At 43.9% G+C, this 15,683-nt stretch overlaps 1 protein-coding gene across 2 annotated transcripts in view; it reads left to right on the top strand.

The window, feature by feature from the left end:
* The window catches only part of FBXO25 (F-box protein 25), a 35,076-nt gene that overhangs the window by 14,177 nt on the left and 5,216 nt on the right, over positions 1–15,683 (top strand). For both annotated transcript variants that reach the window (XM_003797281.3, XM_023517583.1), the window contains 5 exons: positions 1,609–1,701; positions 4,231–4,324; positions 5,946–6,130; positions 10,272–10,454; positions 13,814–13,957. In XM_003797281.3, the coding sequence (XP_003797329.1) occupies positions 1,609–1,701; positions 4,231–4,324; positions 5,946–6,130; positions 10,272–10,454; positions 13,814–13,957 (699 nt within the window). The remainder of the gene's footprint in view (positions 1–1,608; positions 1,702–4,230; positions 4,325–5,945; positions 6,131–10,271; positions 10,455–13,813; positions 13,958–15,683) is intronic.

Below are 15,683 nucleotides of genomic sequence, written 5' to 3'. Positions count from 1 at the left end.
CTAATGGACCTGTTACTCCAGCTCCTGGGAGAAGGTTCTGCATGCTGGGGATGGTTCAGAGTATAATCCCTATCTAATGGACCTTACTCCAGCTCTGGGAAGAAGGTTCTGCATGCTGGGGATGGTTCAGAGTATAATCCCCATCTAATGGACCTGTTACTCCAGCTCCTGGGAGAAGGTTCTGCATGCTGGGGATGGTTCAGAGTATAATCCCTATCTAATAGACCTCTCACTGCAGGTGCTGGGGAAATGTCTGGCACATAGAAGACACTCAGTAGACATACTTGTATTTAGATTTTTGCATGCTTTAGGACTGTTCTTGGGATTTGGGCACAAAGCCATATGAACCTCTGCGGTGCATCTGTCACTAAGGCTGGGGTGGTGCTGCTCTAGCCACTTTGTCTACACCATCCCAATCATCTGTTTGAAATTTGAGGAGTCTCCTCATGTTTTTCATTATCGTGCTCAAGTGTATCTATCCTTACAACTTTGAATTGAAAATATATGTATATATTTTAGGTATAATATTTCAAATATGGAGAGTGGAGATAGACTTTAAAATGACTCCTCAGGGTGGTGCCTGTGGCTCAGTGAGTAGGGCGCCGGCCCCAGATACTGAGGGTGGCAGGTTCCAACTTGGCCCCTGCCAAACTGCAACAACAACAACAAAAAATAGCTGGGCGCTGTGGGTGGGCACCTGTGGTCCCAGCTGCTCGGGAGGATGAGGCAAGAGAATCGCCTAAGCCCAAGAGCTGGAGGTTGCTGTGAACTGTGATCCCATGGCACTCTACCAAGGGTGATAAAGTAAGGCTCTGTCTCTAAAAAAAATATTAATAAAAGAAATGACTCCTCAACCTAATATGTATCTCTGTACAAACCAGAATATAGGGTATACCATTAAAGAAAAGCATCTGAAATTGGACAGCAGTGTTTTCAGTCCTGAAAATAAGTTACGTTTCATTTTATTCCTTTCACTCCTGGACACAGGGGTCTAGTGACTAGCTTCTTTGGTGTTTTGGGTGCCCAGCTCCCAGCCTGGAAGCTCCCTGAGATTGTGCCTGTGCTTGCCTGCACCCCTGTGCTGTTTTTCAGAGGTGCTTTCCTCCTGTCCAGGTGCCTCTCTGGGGCTTGAGCCTTTGCTGGTGAGCATACCCCAGGCGGTCCTTCCCTGTAGAGGAATCCTGTGTTTCCACTATACATCTATAACATCTGCATCCTTATAATATACTAAGCAGGTGATTGGTGTATTTTTATTTTGTTACTATAACCTACAGTATATCTTGTGTTTTATGATATCAGCATTAAATTTGTCCACCCCTCAATTTGTCCCCAGCAAAAGAAACCAGCAAGATATTTGATAAATACTCCTCTTTGTTATGACATCAGTAGGGTGTAAAACATATCATTTCATTGTGTCTTGCATAAATGGCTTAAATTTAGCATTGCTATAATTTTAGTGTATTCTCATCTGAATCTGAAGTCAGTCTTCAGCATAAAAACAAATGTCCTTTGCAGAAGCTTTAAAAAGTTTTTGCACATCAGATTGACATTCCCTGTCAATTCCTTTCGGCTAATTGACTAATTTAACTGTTCTGTGCTCCTTTTCAGAGGCATGGCTATTGTACCCTGGGAGAAGCCTTTAATCGGTTAGATTTCTCAAGTGCAATTCAAGATATCCGAAGGTTCAATTATGTGGTCAAAGTAAGTGATTTAGTTCACAAACTGCATTAAGGACTCTTTGAATAACTGTATTTTGAAAATTGTAAGTTTACATTCTAGAAGATGCTTTTGGCAGCTATGTAAAGGGGGCCCTGGAGAAAGCTATAAGTACTGAGGATTTTCCAGCATTGGAGTCACAGGCGGCGGGGCCTGGGATGAGCCCTCACCCACTGGTGGCTCTGTGGTTGACGAGGCATTGGGAGGAGGGGAAGAGTCAGTAAAGTTCTGAATTTTTACTCATTTTGCTATTGTTTAAACTTTAAACAATACAGAACTTGCTTAGTCAGTTCTTGTGGAGCTGAACTGAGTCTTTACTCACTTTGCTAATGAGGGATTTGGTATTTTTTGCTGCTTTCAGTGTTTATAGCTGAGAATTGTTTTGCAGGTTTTGTAAATAATATGTTTTCAAATAATCAATGCTGAGTTATTATTACTCATTGTTACTAAATAGCTACAAATAAGAAATGTACATATATTTTTTAAATGCCTGATTAAAAGCATTTTCTTCTTTTTCTAATGCTGTTTAGTAATATCTGCCCTTAAGAATTTGTATAAAAAAACTTACTAGAATGTATTTTTCAACTATCATTTTAAATAAAGTCCTTTTACTTAAACTTCTAAGTTAAATTCTAAGTCCAAACTTAGAAATTTTAAATGGAGACTAATCAGTAATTACTGCATGCTTTTTGGATAAAAATTAATATTGTGGTTTAGTGTTCAATTATGGATTGTTTCATTTATTAAAATAAATATAAGCAGTTTGGAATGAAAGTTTAATTTTTACTCTCCTATACCTTGGCATAACTGAAAATTGAATATGTTCAAAAAACAGAAATCCATATTTATTCTACAATTCTATATATAAAATCATAAGATGGTTTGGGACTGTTAAAAATATTTGAAATTGGCATATTTTTCATAATTTTTCAAAATTTCACTCTAATTTTGAGGATTTTTGTTTTCCTAAGCTTAATTCGTTTTAACTTTTTAGAGAGTAGAGTACTAATTTTACCTGCACTTAGAGCCTCATCAGTGTCAGTATTGCTGCTCCAGAGGAGGCCAGTGCACTGAGACAGCAGAGAAAGTTTAACATACCAGGCCCTGTTCAAAGAGACACGGGAAATTTCTCAAATCCACCTGAGAATTTGAGGAAAATAATTTTTAAAGATAGTTTGATGGGCAAAGAGCTAGGCAGTTGGATCTACTGCTTATCTGGGTTTGGGGTGAAAGTATAGGGGCATAGAAATCGTCATCTCTGCTGAGTCAGTGGCCTGGAAGATACTTCAGAAGCCACCCTGAGGGCTCGCAGCGTGATGCTACCATGGGAACAGTGAAAAAAGTGAAGAATCTTCCTGAGTGTCAGCCATGGGGCTCCTGAATAGTGAGGAGCTGTAGGGGAGCCAGCGAGGGGATAGCAGCTGGTGTTGGACTACTGTAGGGCCCACTGAGTGTCCCTATAATTCCATACAGGGGAGTTTCACTACCTCAGAATCACTGTTGAACTAGTCACTCTTGCCTGCTGGTGCTGGTAGGAGCTATAGTGAAGCCTAAAAATGTGGGTAATGCCTTGCTCTTTCTGCAAAAGTCTGTTTGCCAAACTCCTCTCGTGAACTGGTAAGTTCTTAAATGTTGTGCACATGGGCATTTTGGTCCATCTGGTCATGGAAGTACAATTTGGGAAACATAAATCCTACACGTTTCTACAGTCGGCTAACAACTCTGTAAACACAAACTCACAACCTGCACTGCTGAACTTGTACACTTGTGAATTAGCCATTTTTCATCTCTAGTGTTCTGTTAAACTATAAGTGGCAGAAAACAAGTCACACTCAGTGGAGGTTTATTAACAGAAGGTTTCAAAACTGCCCTGTATGGAATTACAGGGACACACAGTGGGCACTGTAGTAGGGGACTATGCTCGTCCCCTGAGGATGGCCCAGGAAAAACACAAACCACTGAAAAGTGTTGGTTGTTTTCCTGAAGAAATTGGAACCTTTGACATTTAAAAGCAATAGAGGAAAGGAAAAAGGTGAGGGTGGGGGAGTATATATAATGCAGCAAAGTGGTTATGTTCTTCTGAGGTCAGGGAAGTCCATCTTTCACATAAAACAAGGGGAATGTTTTAGAAGGGAAAAGGGAGCAAAGGAACCAGAAGTTATATGGATGTCCCCGGACAGGTGGAAACCTGTCTGATGCTGTGTTGTTTACATGTTAGCTGTAAAGATAAACCTGTAAACAGATGGACTTTAGGTGCTGGACACAGGCACGTTTGGATGTCCTTGCTTGTGGAAAGTCAGCAAGGAATTTTCTAAATGAATGACTTATGGGGCCAGATCATCCCAGGTGCCTAAGGCCTTTACTTTGACTTCAGGAGGTGACTGTGTCCTGCACTTGGTCTTAGGCTGACGCAGTGACTGCATTTGGAGTCCGTGTGTTTGCGTGCCCACGTGTGGGGTTCACGTTTCCGGAACGGACTTAGACAGGGCTCAGCTTTTCTCTTCTTTCCTTTAGCTGTTGCAGCTCATTGCAAAGTCCCAGTTAACTTCACTGAGTGGTGTGGCACAAAAGAATTACTTCAACATTTTGGATAAGATTGTTCAAAAGGGTAAGATGCTCACTGATATTTTTAATAATCTAAATCTTAATTAGAAATTTGGCCAAAGGAGATGGTATTTTTCTCTTGTCTTTTCCCAATGTGCGTGCTGTCAAAACACTGATGTGAATCTGTGGCATTGTCGGATAGGAGTACAGGTTATCCTGCCTGTTGCCAGGGCTCATGCTGTTTACTTTGTTTTTAAGTTGCTTTTGCACACAGAAGGGTATATTAGGGAAAATGATTAATCCCACGGTTTTAAAAAAGGTATTTTACCGTTTTATAGTTAGTGAATCAGTTTATTTTAGCTGTATGGTTTATAATTAGCAAGATGGTGACTTATTCACGTGAGTGTCAGATAAGCCAATAATTTTTTATAATTAGCTTACTTCAGTTAATTAGTGGCTATTAGTAAATGAAACTTTAAATTTCACACTATGAGTATAAGCCATTTTAAAATGTTAATTTTCTTTATGATAAGCACAAAGGAAATTATAAACTGATACTCTTAAAGAGAAAATTATAGACCCAACTGAAAATTTACCATCAGACAAAATTTTAAAGTGTTCAAAAATCTCATTATACTAACAGAATCTCAAAAATGATGCTACTTTTGGGTTGCAGTGAACTTAGATTTTTTTTATTGTGTTAAAATACAAATAGCATAGGCTGGGCACCTATAGCTCCATGGTTGGGGGAAGGCTGATAGATTCAAACCCAGCCCGGGCCTGCTGAACAACAATGACAACAACAATAAAAATAGACGGGCATTGTGGCAGGCGCCTGTAGTCCCAGCTACGTGGAGGCTGAGGCAAGAGAATTGCTGAAGCCCAAGAGTTTGAGGTTGCTGTGAGCTGTGACGCCATAGCACTCTACCAAGGGTGACATAGTGAGACTATCTCAAAAAAAAAAAAAAAAAGGGCACCTGTGACTCAGTGAGTAGGGTGCCAGCCCCATATACTGAGGGTGGTGGGTTCAGACCCGGCCCCGTCCAAACTGCAACAAAAAAATAGCCAGGCATTGTGGCAGACACCTGTAGTCCCAGCTACTCTGGAGGCTGAGGCAGGAGAATTGCTAAGCCCAGGAGTTGAAGGTTGCTGTGAGCTGTGACACCATGGCATTCTACCGAGGGTGATAAAGTGAGACTCTATCTCTAAAAAAAAAGTAAAATAAAATACAAATAGCATAAAATTTATCATTTTTCAGTATATAGTTCGGTGGCATTGAGTCCACGTGTGCTGTTGTGCAGCCACCACTACTGTCCATCTCCAGAACTCCTTCACTGTCCCAAACTGGAACTCTGTCCCCATTAAACACTAATGTGCCCTCCTGCCACCCCCATCTCAGCTGACCATTGTTCCTCTTTCTGTCTCTGTGAATTGGACTGCTGTGGGTGCCTCACGTGAGTGGAATCATGCATTGTCTGTTCCTTTGCAATTGGCATAGTTTACTTGACATGATGATGTCCTCAAGGTTCATCCATGTTGAAGAAATTGTCACAATTTCCTTCCTTGGGTATAGGTCACATGTGGTCTGTCTTTTCATCTGTTGACAGGTATTTGGGTTGTGAAACTAGGCAGTTTTTAAAAGCAGTGGCTAACTGTCAGTACAGTTTTGTTTTTGTTTATTCCAGTCCTTGATGACCACCACAATCCTCGCCTGATCAAAGATCTTCTCCAAGACCTGAGCTCTACCCTCTGTATCCTTATTAGAGGAGTGGGGAAGTCTGTGTTGGTGGGAAACATCAACATTTGGATTTGCCGATTGGAAACTATTCTCACCTGGCAACAGCAGCTGCAGAATCTCCAGATGACTAAGGTCTGAATCTCTTGATTAGAAGGAATACTGTGTTCTGTTTTCACATCACAAAAGTCATTACCTCTTCATATGAGAGGTTATTACGGCTTTTTGAAAGTTTTTTCTTAACCTTGTCACAGTATTAATTAAATTGCTTTAAAATAGAATTGAACCAAAAAAACCCCTTAATAGTTTATAGTTATTGGAAAGACTAGGGGTAGTAACCATCAGACAGGGCTGATCCAGGGGGATTGGGTGGTAAATTAATTCACTTTAAAGGAAAATAAGTATTTCAGTTGTTAAAATAGTATTTAATAAATTAAGGCTAAATTGTGTAGCCAGTAACTGTCCATTTATCTGGTTTCTGCTTCCCCAAGATAAATAGCCTTTCCCCCCCCTTACCCCCTGTTTGGGGCGTGTGTGTATGTGGGGGGCTTTAACAGCAGTGGACAAGGCAAATTGCTCTTATAAATCACGTTAGTTTTAATTCTGTTTATTCCAGTAACTAGTTTCAATAAGAAAAAAATTAAAATCATTGACTAGTGTGTTAGATTGTGTTTTATTTATCTGTAATTCTGATAAGAGAAGGAATAAACTGAATACACACCTTAGCGTCATAAATTATGTGGCCTTTATGGTGTAAATAAGTTTCCAAATTGTACTGGCAGGGTCACACTCACCTTTATCCCTGCAGCCAGGTTTTGGTGACAGGAGTTCTTTCCGGGTGGGGTTGAAGTACCTTAACTGTTGGTCATTTGCCGTCTAAAATAGGGTTTACAGAAAGAGTAGTGATTTGCTAATTATGAGTCTGAAATATGATTTTTTTTTTTTGAGATAGAGTCTCAGGATATCACCCTCAGTAGAGTGCAGTGGTATCACAGCTCAAACCAACCTTAAGCTCTTGGGCTTAAGTGATTGTTTTGCCTCAGCCTCCCTAGTAGCTGGGACTACAGGCGCCACAATGCCCACAATGCCCAGCTATTTTTTTTGTTGCAGTTGTCATTGTTTTTTAGCAGTTCTGGGCTGGGTTTGAACCCGCCTGCATTAGTGTATGTGGCCAGTGCCCTAACCACTGAGCTATGGGCCCTGAGCCTGAAATAATGATTAATAGCCTAGTATTCAGCACCAGTAAGAACTAAGCAAATTTGGCTCGGCACCTGTAGCTCAGTGGCTAGGGTGCCAGCCACATACACTGAAGCTGATGGGTTCAAATCCAGCCCAGGCCTGCCAAACAACAACAACTACAACCAAAAAAAAATAAAAATAGCTGGGTGTTGTGGTGGGCACCTATAGTCTCAGCTACTTGGGAGGCTAAGGCAAGAGAATCGCTTAAGCCCACGAGTTTGAGCTGTGACGCCACGGCACTCTACTGAGGGTGACAGCTTAAGACTATCTCCAAAAAAAGAAAGAACTAAGCAGATTTGTTCCAAGCATTGGACTGTTTGCTCTGTTGTTTTACATGTGACACTACCAGGGATTCAGAGCTCTCCATGGTCTGGCCCTACCCATCTGTTCTGTCTCATTCCCATGTAGAGGTAGGTTATGTCATACAGGTACAGGTCCACCTGCTGGACATGTGAACATGTTCATGGTTTGCTGCAGATGCCCTGACATGCACAGCCTGGTTCTGTGGCCCAGGTGTCCCTCACCCCAGTGTGCTTATTACGCACTGGAGAGTGAAGCCTTTCCTTGTCTGTGATGCAGTTTTAATGGTCAGGATTCCTAAGGAAGGGGGGTGTTTGGGAGAGGCCGGCAAGCACCCTTTCAGGTCTTTCTGGAAGTTCCAGGTTGGACTTAGCAGCCACACACATTAAAAGAGAAACGTAGATTAACGATAGCCTCAGAACAGTGAGGGTAGCAGAGAAGCTGCAAAGGTGGTGGCCACACATACAGGAAGGGGCAGGAGAGGGGAGGGCAAGGAACAGTGTTTCTTCTTTGGTAGGTAGCCTGCGGCAGAGCAAGGGAAAGGGCAGTGCGCGCTAAGCTTCCTTCTCCGTCTTAACTTCCACTCAAACAGTGGCCCGGCAGAGAAGCAGGCAGAGGGCATCATTTGCTCTGAGGGGTAGCCACTCTGGTTTTGGCCTCAGGCAGGTCCCACAGCCCTGGTGCCTCCTTTTTGGCTCCGCACAGAAGACCAGAGCCACTGTCACACCATTCTGATCAAGTAGGAAAAATGAAGTACAGAAGGGAAGGGAGTGATGACACTTGACAGAGGGACAGGCAGCTGTGAAAGCAGCACACAGAGAGGCTGGTTTTCCTCGCGCCTGCGCAGCTCTTACCCCTGAGACTGGTTCTTTCTGAGTTGCAGGTTGCTAAGGTCTTTCCTGTGCACTCCCTGACTGTGCCTCTGGGGCCTGTCTGCCCAGCATGGTGGTAGCTTTGGCCAGGTGGGGACGCTGGGGCTTTGTGTCCAGCCTTGGAAGGCTAATATCAGTTCAGGTGCCACAGAGGACTTTGACCTTTCTGGGAATGTTACTTGAGACCAATGGAAAGAGCTACTTACAGCATCAAAGCCCAGAGGTTTGTGGACATGGGACTGAGCCAGCTGAGTCGGTCTGTGGATGCTTCTGAGGACAGTGATCCTGGTCTTTATCCAGGTTGCTGCCTGATGTTTATTTCTCTTAAGGGTTTTTGTGTGTGTGTGTGTGTTAAGTTTATGTTTTGTCATATTACTATTTTTTTAGAGGTAGGATCTTGGTGTATTACCCAAGTTGGAGTACAGTTGCATCATCACAGCTCACTACAACCTCAAACTCCTGGGCTCAAGTGGTCCTCCTGCCTCAGCCTCCCAAGTAGCTGGGACTACAGGCACCTGCCCCCATGCCTGGCTAATTTTTCTATTTTTAGTAGAGATGGGCTCTTATTGCCCAGGCTGGTATCAAACTCCTGCTCTTAAGCAACCCTCCCACCTTGGTCTCCCCAAGTGTTGGGATTATAGATGTGAGCCACCTTGCCCAGCCCGCCTTCAGTTTTAAGGTGATATGAACAGATGGGGGCAGAGCTACTGGGAGGTCCAAGAACCCTGGGGGTGAAGTCTGTGTGCTCTGCATGAAGTTCAGCCTCATGTGGTGAGGGCCGGTTTTCTCCCATGAGTCAGCAGTCTACTTTCTTTTCTAAATTCTCATATTTCCCAAAGTAAGAAGCTCCATGTGTATCATCTTTGAAAAGTTTATAAGAACACTAGAAGTGCTGCTGTTTTCTCAGTTGTAAAACACACATACTTTGTTTTTTAAGCTGCATTCGAAGATGATGAATCTGAGCTCACACATAGCTCCTGTGACCAGTTAGGGTGGGCTCTGTGTGTCAAGCCCATTGTGAGCAAGTGTCATGTTGGTCTCAGACTCCAGGGGCCCAGGGAGCTGTGCGTGGCTCAGAGTGGTTGGGTGGGGTTGAGGAGTCATAATCAAAGGTGCACATGAGCTGCAGACAAGGCCCATCCCTTCATAAATGCTGTGACACTTCAGGTGGAGCCAAACACATGGGTGGTGCTGTGCGGTCAGTGCCCAGCAGCTGGCTCTCAGGGGACAGGAGCTCTGACCTGTGTCACTTGTCATTTTCCCAATGTGGCTGATTTTACGCCACCAACAAAGTAGACTACCTCACAAAATTCCTGTGTTAATTAGGTTGATTGTGGTAATCATTTTGTAACATATGTAAACATTACAACATCATGTACTGTAAATATATACAATTTTCATATCAGTTACACCTCAATAAAGAAAAGTTAAAATTTTTATATTATTAAAATAAGTATAGGTAAAGCTTGATCAGGCCCTTAAGATGTGGTCAACCTTCTCACCTCTGAGAAACAAGCCACGCCCCAAAGATGGGGGTTGGGGGGCTCGGAGCATTCCCAGCTGAGTCCCCTCCCAGTGAGCCTTCTGGCTGATGCTGCCAGCAGTTCCACATATGATTCCTGTAGACTTTACAGTCAAGTCCTTGCTCCTGGCATGGAGAGTAGGGTGGAGGTGTAGTGGGGGGAGCTAGCACCAGCCTGCCCAGCATCATGAGACCTTCACACCTGTGGAGTAGGGGGCACAGTGATGCCTTAGCAGGAGGGCTCCTCTGGAACTAGAGTGTCTCACAAGCCCAACTGCCATATCCCTATGACCAGACACTGAGTCTTGTCTTCTCAGTAACGTGCCGTGTGTCTTCCTTCCAGCAAGTGGACAGTGGGCTCACGCTCAGTGACCTCCCTCTGCACATGCTGAACAACATCCTGTACCGCTTCTCAGATGGCTGGGACATCGTCACTCTGGGCCAAGTGACCCCCACCCTGTACATGCTTAGTGAGGACAGGCAGCTGTGGAAGAGGCTGTGTCAGTACCACTTTGCCGAAAAGCAGGTGAGTGTGGCATAGCCAGGCCCTGGCTGGAGAGGGTGGCCAGGTGTTCCCACTTCTAAGGTGTCACAATAGTCAGGAATCTAGAAATCCCTCAGGGTTTCTCTATAGATTGTAAGGTTTGTTCTTCATAGTCAAAAAGAAACGTAATTCTAAACATAAGCTAAAACCAAGCAGCAGAGCAGGAGCTGACGAGGGGTACCTCCACTTCTCTTTGTCCACTGAGTCTGCATGTCCTGAGCATCCATGAGCCCTTGAGAAGCTCATTCAGTTCTTGTCACCACTCAGCTGAGGGCAGCACAAGCATGTCTGGGTGTACTTCGTTTGGAGTCTACTTCCTTGTCATAGCACAGTCCGGTGGGCCCCATCACCAGGCCTCTGTGGGACTTGGTGTCCTTTGTTCCCCCTGTAGATGTGCAGGGGAGAGGGAGACATGCTCAGTCTTCACCAGGTGGGCTGTGCCCCTCCGGCAGCACTGCCCACCTTGGAGCACAGCATGGGGGCCAGGGTGCAACTGGGGAGAATTACTGCCGCCTGCAGGTCTTTGACAGAGGGAAGGGCCTGACAAAGGGAGGGTGTTGTATGTTGAGTGGGGCCGAGGGAGTGAGGCTGTGGCTCAGCCATCCTGGGACCCTTGTCCTCAGAGGAGCCAGCACCGCCCTGGGATGCGGTTCAACTCTGAATAGCCTTAGTTCCTGTTGAGGGACTGGCTGGGGGATGCCAGGAGACCTGTCTTGGGAAAGGAAGGTGGTGGGCAGGAAACTGGCCAGGCCAACGGGAAGGCAGATCTGAGTGGAGGTTCTCGCAGAGAGCAGCATGTGTTGGAGAGGCCTGGACAGACTTGTGGAGAGAGGACAGAGTAATGGGGCAGAGCCTCAAGGATGCCCACTGAGGAGATACCACAGAGGATGTGGGGATCAAGCTGCTCAGGTGCTCAGATCCAGGGTATGGGACCCACAGGAGAGGTCAGCAAGAGGCTCTGACTCCTGGAGAAACCATCTCGTGGGCTTGTTGGGGAGAAGCAAAGAGATTCTGGTGTTGATTTGCCCAGAGGATGGTGGCTGGGTTCTCAGTACCAGATGTGGGTGGAGCATGCTGCACAGTGTCTGGAGGGAGGGTCTGGATCCTGAGAGGGAGGGGAGGGGGTCTAGGCCTGGCTGGTAATTACCACACGTGCTAGGAGTCCTGACAGGTGTTCACATGTCTAGACCTACGTGTGTCTTAGGGACGTCTGTTGACCTCTGTAGTCCTTGAAGCTCTTTAAAGGAACCACTGTAAAGAAGGTTCATGATTTATGTTAAAGTCCTCCCAGAACAGGTGGGTTAGAATTAGGGATGTAGGTGTACCTTGTTTGTACACATTTCCTTAATTGAATTATAAAAACATAGCATCAAAATATTATCTGTTCTTTAGGGCTCAGTAAGTCACAGTAAGGCCCTGAAAAAAGATGAAGATATTAGGAGTAACTTTGGTGCCAGGTGGGGAAGTGTCCTCATAGTGAAATTTGATGCCCAGGAACGAGGGAAGGAAGAGCTTCTGTGTTCTCTTGAGTGTTCTCTTGACTTGAGTGTCTGTTTTGGGTGTTGGATTTGAGTCCAGAAGACCACAAATGGTTACTTAAGGGAAAAAAGATGGTGGAAGCACTTCCCTCTGTGGACACAGGAGTAGCACAGAGTCAGTGAAGCAGAAAAGGGACAGTAGCACTTGTCTTTACTCTCTAATGTTTGAGTGGTGCTTGGAAGATAGAGAAATTAATAGAACCTTTTTACTTTTCAAATTCTGATAGAAATGAGAGTTCCTCATTGGCTCTGTGATAACTTCCAGAGTCCTCAGAAGCCATGACTGAAGTAGGAGATGAAAAGTAAAGCATGCTTGTTGGAACCAATGACTAGTACAGTGTTTTATACCCTGGGAGGTGCTTACCCCCTACTCAAGGGCAACCCTGAGTTTATTAGCTTGTGCATTTTGTTGATTCAGGTTTTTGTATGTACTCAAACATACACACAGATTGACCTAGCTGTGTGCTGTTACCTTCCTACACTCTGTAAAGATGGTGTTTTGGTAACATTGCAATTAGTGGCCACTTCTGTCCCTCCTCAGCCCTGGGCCACCCAGGCCTCTTTCTTTTTGTCTTTCCCTGTTCTGATGTTTGATGTAAGTGGAGTGTGCAGTACATGGCCTTTCGTAAGTGGCTTCTTTCCATTTGCACGTCCTCAAGACTCTGTCTTGTCAACTTCATTCCCTTTTAGGGCTGAATAAAATTCCACTCTAGGTATATATTACATTTTTTTATCTGTTTAGCAGTTGATGGACATTTGGTTTGTTTCATGAAAGTTTTGAGGCTTTTATAAAAAATGCTACTGAACATTCCTGTTTGAGTTTGTGTGTAGACACATGTTCATTTCTCTTAGGTGCATACCTAGGAGTGAAATTTCTGGGTCATATAGTGACTCTGTAACTTTTTGAAGAATTGTCAGTCTGTTTTCTTTCTTTTTTTTTCTTGAGACAGAGTCTCACTTTGTTGCCCTGGGTAGAGTGCTGTGATGTCATAGCTCACAGCAACCTCCAACTCTTGGGCTCTAGCGATTCTCTTGCCTCAGCCTCCTGAGTAGCTAGGACTACAGGTGCCTGCCACAATGCCCTGCTGTTTTTTGAGATGGGGTCTCACTCTGGCTCAGGCTGGTCTCAAACCCATGAGCTCAGGCAATCCTCCAGCCTCGGCCTCCCAAGTGCTGGGATTATAGGCATAAGCCACTGTGCCCAGCCTGTCAGACTGTTTTCCAAAGTGGCTGCGTCATGCACATCCTACAGCCATGTATGTGTGAGGGTTCCCAGTTCTCTGCCTGCTCAGTATCTGTGATTATCTGTGATTAGCCATCCTACTGGGCACAAAGTGGTATTTCATTCCATTTCACTGAGGACTGTGTTACTAAGCTTCTTTGCATGAGGTTATTGGCCATTTTGTGTTTCGTCTTTGGAGAAATGTCTTTTCAAGTCCTTTGCACAACTATAAATTGAGTTATTGTCTTTTCATTATTGAGTTGTGTTCTTTATATAACCAAAATATACACGTTCCTTCTCAAATATATGGTGTGTGTAACTTATTCTAACTTTAAATAATATGTCACAGACGTCGTTCCAGATAAGAATATTTAAGTCTGTCTAACAGACGCTTGGTGTTCCATTATACAGACGATCCATGATTTATTTGATTCGTGCCTTATTGATTTAATCCAAGTAAGTTTAATTTCTAATAATTAAATGTTTTATATGTGATACTACCTTTTAAAAACAGTTTTGCACCCAGTGTTATGCTTTAAAAATCACCATCTGATTCTGAACAGAATTTTGTTTGTGTTTAGTTTTGTAGACATTTGATCCTTTCAGAAAAAGGTCATGTCGAATGGAAGTTGATGTATTTTGCACTTCAGAAATATTACCCCACTAAAGAACAGTATGGAGACACTTTACATTTTTGTCGGCACTGCAGCATTCTCTTTTGGAAGGTAATAATTTAAAATACACTCTTGGAAGTTGAGGATTAAAATTTGATGAAACAGACTATTCAACTATATTGTAAGTGTAAAGGTAAAAAAAAAAAAAAAAAGGAAAATACTGTTTGTGTTACCTCAGACAGGAGGCTGCCCCCCGAGGAATTTTCCTCTCATCACCACCAGTTTGTGATAAGAAACATCCAATGTTGGGGCTAGGGGGCAGATGTCCATAGAAGTCAACTGTGCCACTCGTGATGTGGATCAGAAATGGCAAGTGGTGCTTTTCCCTGGGGCGACCCTCTCCCTCCCAGATGGTCGTGTGCAGGAGGTATACCCTAGGACAGGGCTGTGGGTACCAGGATGACCTTCTACTTGAGGATAAGGTTTGTTTTTCCCTCTTCCGCTCTTCTCTAAATCTGAGGAAGAATCCACTTAGCCGTCCATTCTGAGGATGGTCCCCCTGAGTCTGCAGGGGCTAGGATGGGTCTTGGGTGTCCTTTCTTAGTTCAGAGGGTCCACACAGAGGTCATAGCTTTAAAATAATCTGTACTTTGCTCACTTATTTGATCTAAACTTGACAAGACTGCCATTATTTTATCTGCAAGTCTGATCCTTTAGTGAAAAACTTAGGGTTATTCTCAGCAACTTTGGTGTCCAAGGAGTAAAGTAGGAGTCACCAACCTGCCCTGTCTTGTGTCTCACTCACCAGACATCCTTGACCATGTGTCCACAGTCAGAGGTAGTGGTCTGTGTGCCACTTCTGTGGAATAAATAAATCATCTTCTGAACATATGAATATTGTTTCACCCTGGAATCCATTTCCATGGTTTGATGTTAGAGGAAAGTGTTGGCCACCAGGCCACACAGGGGTTCCCTAGACATCCCTGTTTAGGACCAGTGCCCATAGCAAGGGGCCGTCTCTGCCTCCTGCTGCCTCTGGGCCTGGTAGATGCCATATCTTGTTTTGAGTATTTCTTTTGCGTTACATTTATCTAAATTTGTTATCAGATGAGTCACTAGGCAAGCTCTGGATTGTTGGAAAAGAAGCAACTGTTTTTAATTTTCTATATTTCAAATTACATTTATACTAGGGTGGCTTTTTTGTTATAGTCCGTGGTTGAGCAAAGATGTGGTAAGTTTTTCTTGTATTACTTAAATTTATCAAAGATAAACAGCAGCATGCATGAGTAACTTGAGATTTTGTCATTTCTGATTTACTGTTTTATATTTTAGTGTGACCTGCCCTTTTCCCTGAAATAAAAAAGATGCAAAATTTGTGTTGTGTTTTTGCTGTAGTACAATTGCTTATAGAATGCTGCCCCTCCAGAATGGCTTGTGTTCACCTCTATCTGAGTGATGAGGTTGCTAAGCAGCTCTCAGGGGTGGCACGCAGGACGGAGCTCTTACCCAGGCCCCCTCCCCAATCTCAAGGCACAGAGCCCAGCATGGTGGGCGAGTTTGTGCACCAAGACCATAGGCAGGCAGCTGGTGGTAGCTGTGGCATTTCTAGGATGAATGTCTGTGCGGCTGGGACATGAGGAGGGGTCTTCACTCACGGAGTTCTGAGAGTAAACAAGATGCCATCCTTTCTAGTTGAGTTAATGCTTCTCCTCAGAGCTATTTTTTTCTTTTTTCTCATGAGCAGATTGTTATCCTACAGAAATACTGAGGCAGTGGTCCTATTGGAGGGTAACACGGCCGTGGGCTGAAGGCTTTTGTTTTTTTTTGTTTTTTTTTT

The sequence above is a fragment of the Otolemur garnettii genome, unplaced genomic scaffold, assembly GCF_000181295.1.
Source record: "Otolemur garnettii isolate 467f Iridium unplaced genomic scaffold, OtoGar3 scaffold00114, whole genome shotgun sequence".
Taxonomy (NCBI): domain Eukaryota; kingdom Metazoa; phylum Chordata; class Mammalia; order Primates; family Galagidae; genus Otolemur; species Otolemur garnettii.
Note: the sequence above shows the minus strand (reverse complement) of the source record. Positions and strands in the feature narration are given on the sequence as shown.